Source organism: Pygoscelis adeliae, unplaced genomic scaffold (genome assembly GCF_000699105.1).
Source record: "Pygoscelis adeliae isolate BGI_AS28 unplaced genomic scaffold, ASM69910v1 Scaffold853, whole genome shotgun sequence".
Taxonomy (NCBI): domain Eukaryota; kingdom Metazoa; phylum Chordata; class Aves; order Sphenisciformes; family Spheniscidae; genus Pygoscelis; species Pygoscelis adeliae.
Window position 1 is genome coordinate 51,248 of NW_008824382.1, and position 3,499 is coordinate 54,746.

Genomic DNA, 3,499 nt, shown 5'->3' on the forward strand with positions numbered 1-3,499 from the left:
GCTGCAGCCACAGCCTGATGCGGTTCATCAGCTGTGATCGTCCTGCCCTGCAGAAGCTGCTGCAGACTAGCGTTAAGAATTGCTCGAGTGGAAAGGAAGCACGGGCTCTAGGTTCACACGCAGCAACAACACAGGCAGAGTCCGCTGCGGTGTTTGGCCGGTGTCCTGCTTCGGGGCACCGTGCTGCGCCCCAGGAACACGCGGAGAATTACCATGTAGTCGATCCTAACGGCCTCGCAGAGACATTCTTCGCATTTGGAGAAATCTTCCTTCAGCAAGTAAGTCTGGGCCAGCGCCAGGTAGTATGCACAGGAGGGACCTCCCTGAAGGCTCAGCAGCTCGTGGGCAAGCGCCATGTGAACAAACTGTGGAGGAACGGCACACCGGCGCGGTTAGGAGAGCAGGCAAACCACGGGCACCCCCCGAAGCACAGGGCAGGAGGACTGACTCGCGCCTATTCGACTTCCATGAACAGAAACCCCCCCCCCCCTTTGAATATTTACCTCCATTACTTCTAGCTCTGTTTTGCTTTTAGCAACTCTTTCTGCCATGTAAAATTAAGGCAGGCAGCATAACGTGGCAGTCAGAGAGATCCCAGAGAGATGACTCTCTGGGACAGGGACATTCCACAGGTGACACAAAAATTACTCTGACATACACAAGCGTCTGAAACAAGAAAGGAGTACTGGCGCCTCGGAGGCATCACAATAATGCATCTCATCTCCGAACGTACAGAGAAGAGCACGTCTGCACCATTTCTGACTTGGCTGTTCCCTCCGCAGCGAGCGGCGCTGAGCTGAGGCACCCCGAGAACCTCGCCTGCCTGAGATGACTGTGTCCCCAACCAGCATTTTGGTCCGAACACTCTGCCTGGCCACAGTTTTGCATTTCTGGGCAGCGGTGGTTTTGTTCCCTCTTGCGCTCGGCATCTGGGGTAGCCACAGCTTGTTCTCTGAGCCCAAGAAGGGCTGGAGCTTGCCACCAGCTCTTTGGTAATAACCCAGGGAAGGAGACCAAACCTCCCTTCTCACTCCTCCACCCCACGTTGAGCTGACCTGGATGGCATTGACTTTCATCAGGAATTCCACTGCCTTCATGAAGATTGTGCGGGGAGGTTGGCTAAGTCCTGAAACAGGGGATGGTGCTGCAAGAAAACGTGTCTCCATCAGTCCCAAAGTGGGCTTTTTATTTCTGAAGCAAGAGCAGGGGCTGAGACCCTGGCGGGGACAGAGGAAGCCCAGCAACATGGTGTAAAGCCCGGGAGGTGGCAGAGGAGGCTGAAGCAGAGATTAACTCAGCGTTTCTTTCTGAAGGGCTTAAGTTTTTGTAAAAGATGTGAAAAGAACCGATGCTCTTGACCCACCAACTTTCCAGTCCAAACTCAGAGGAAGAGAAGGTAGGAGTTTATGATTGAAGCTTGTCAGTGAGGCCCCTGCCTCCCCAAACCAACCCAGCAGGGCCTGAAGCACCCAGTACTGCCATCTCTTTGCCACCCATTGGAGAGCGCAGCTGTAGAGGAGGCAGATCATGCAACACACGGCCAGAGGAGATCCGTAGGGACAGTTTAAGAGCTGGCATCTCAGGAGGGAGACATCCGAGCAGCCGATGAAGGCAGCTGGGTGCAGTGACATGTCGGGAGAGAGCTGCCTTCACCCGCTGGCTGTCCATCCTGAGATGTGCTGCTCTGAAAATCGGGATGAACCTCCTTTGCCTGGAGATTCCCCGCCTAGGGAGAGAGAACAAGCCTTGATGTCCCGCCTTGGCATCGGGATGGCCGCGGCTCAGTGCTCCCAAATCGTTCCTCTCCCCACTGATCACACGAGGCCATCTCCCAGCACTGGGCTCTCCCTTACAGGCCAGGCCCCCATCCCCTCACCTTTCAGGGCTGCCTCCAGTGCAGTGGCCTCTTCCCCGGGTGCCGCACAGGCCAGGGCAGGCTCCACCGCCTCCGGCAGTTTGTCAGCTGAGCCACCTGGAACCCTCTCTGGAATGAAACCCCCAACAACCATTAGGTGCAAAGAGTTTGCCATAAACTGCCTGGTTTGGAGCGTGATTCCGCAGGAATGGGGAAGAGAGAAAATACAAAAGGTTTTCAGAACTGGGAAGAAATTTCTTTGCAGGAGGCAACACCTGGGTCTGGGGTTTTGAGTACAAGATAACCGTGTGAAGCTAGAAACGGGTATAAATGAGGCAATATCCCTTCCCTCATAATCAGAAGGGGCAAAAAAGGGCATACGACACGAGGCCTGCCTGCCTGAGGCACGCTGCATGAAGTGGTGATAACATTAAAAACAAAGCCAGCCGACATTTCCCGCAGCCTGGCCAAATATTTAGGACTCGGGACAGAAAGTCTTGGCTCAGGGTGAGGCTGGACGCAGTGAGGCTCCAATGGAAGCCTTTGGTTCAGGATCACCACCGAGCAGCTGTTTTGCTCTTCGAATTGGCGAGGCAGTGCTTTCCAAGCTGTGTTGGGAAGTCACAGCCACAGCTTTCGTGAAAGCTAAACCTGGATGACCCTCGTGTATGACTGTCACAGGGGCAGCTCTGCCCTCCCAAAGCCTCAAAAAGTACGCTCGCTTCCTCCAGCCGCCCTGGCCGCTGCCCACACATCGGTATACCAGCAGCACTGGGCTGGGGCAGAAAAATAAATGCCAAGACTGGTCCCTCTGCTAGGCCGCAGGTAAGACGAGGCATCGGCTGTGCTGCTTTCAGAAAGCTTCATCATTTAAAGCAGCACGCTTGCTGCCGTTGTCTCTCGCTGGCGTAGTTCGTGGTCAGCCTATTCTAGCTCACAGTCCACATCTTCTTCCTTTACACTTTGTATTTCTCCTCTTAGAAATACTTAGAGATTTCTCTTCTCCTTCCACTGTTCACCACCTCCCACGCTGCTCCGAGCCCCCTCCTCCTTGCTGGTGCTAAGGCACCTCCTGGTTTTGCTCGGCATTACCTGGCAAGCGCTCTTCTGGGCCTGGGCTGGGAGACCTCACACACGCAGCAGAAACGTGCTTTTCCCCTCCTTCTCCCTCAGCAGCCTCAGGGATGCTCCTCTCCGTGGCGAGCTGTGCTTGCAGTAGCTTCTTAGCCTCACGGAAGGCCATTTCCGCCTGAATGTTATTATCCTGCAGCTCATAAAACAAACCTATGGGAGACAGAAAGAGCAGCGTAAGCAGACATCCGACCCTTAGGAAAATCCTTCCCTTAGCCCTCGGATTAGAGCAGGGAGAAGAGGAGCAGGGGCAGAAGCAATGCTTGTCTCTACAGGAACGCCTTGAGCACATAGGCTGGCTTGCTTTTGTACCTGAAAGCGTCCAGGCTATAATGCTGGATGGCTCCAAGCAGCAGGCATCCTCAAAGAAAATCTCTGCCTCTTCGTAGTGCTGCAGCACGACAGCCACAACCCCACAGAGCAGCAAGCTGGGGACAGGATCGGACACGTTAGCCTTGCAGGCTCCAGGCAGCGGTGTCGGGGACACCCCCCCCCCCCCCCCCCCCCCCCCCC

The 3,499-nt window shown here is 55.1% G+C and overlaps 1 protein-coding gene across 1 annotated transcript in view; it reads right to left on the reverse strand.

Annotated features, from left to right (window-relative positions):
* The window catches only part of CFAP70 (cilia and flagella associated protein 70), a 27,419-nt gene that overhangs the window by 6,847 nt on the left and 17,073 nt on the right, over positions 1 to 3,499 (reverse strand). The window contains exons 18-22 of the mRNA XM_009320220.1: positions 3,299 to 3,441; positions 2,948 to 3,139; positions 1,877 to 1,984; positions 1,056 to 1,144; positions 213 to 365 (exon numbers count right to left, since the gene is read on the reverse strand). Coding sequence (XP_009318495.1) covers positions 213 to 365; positions 1,056 to 1,144; positions 1,877 to 1,984; positions 2,948 to 3,139; positions 3,299 to 3,441 — 685 coding nt within the window. The remainder of the gene's footprint in view (positions 1 to 212; positions 366 to 1,055; positions 1,145 to 1,876; positions 1,985 to 2,947; positions 3,140 to 3,298; positions 3,442 to 3,499) is intronic.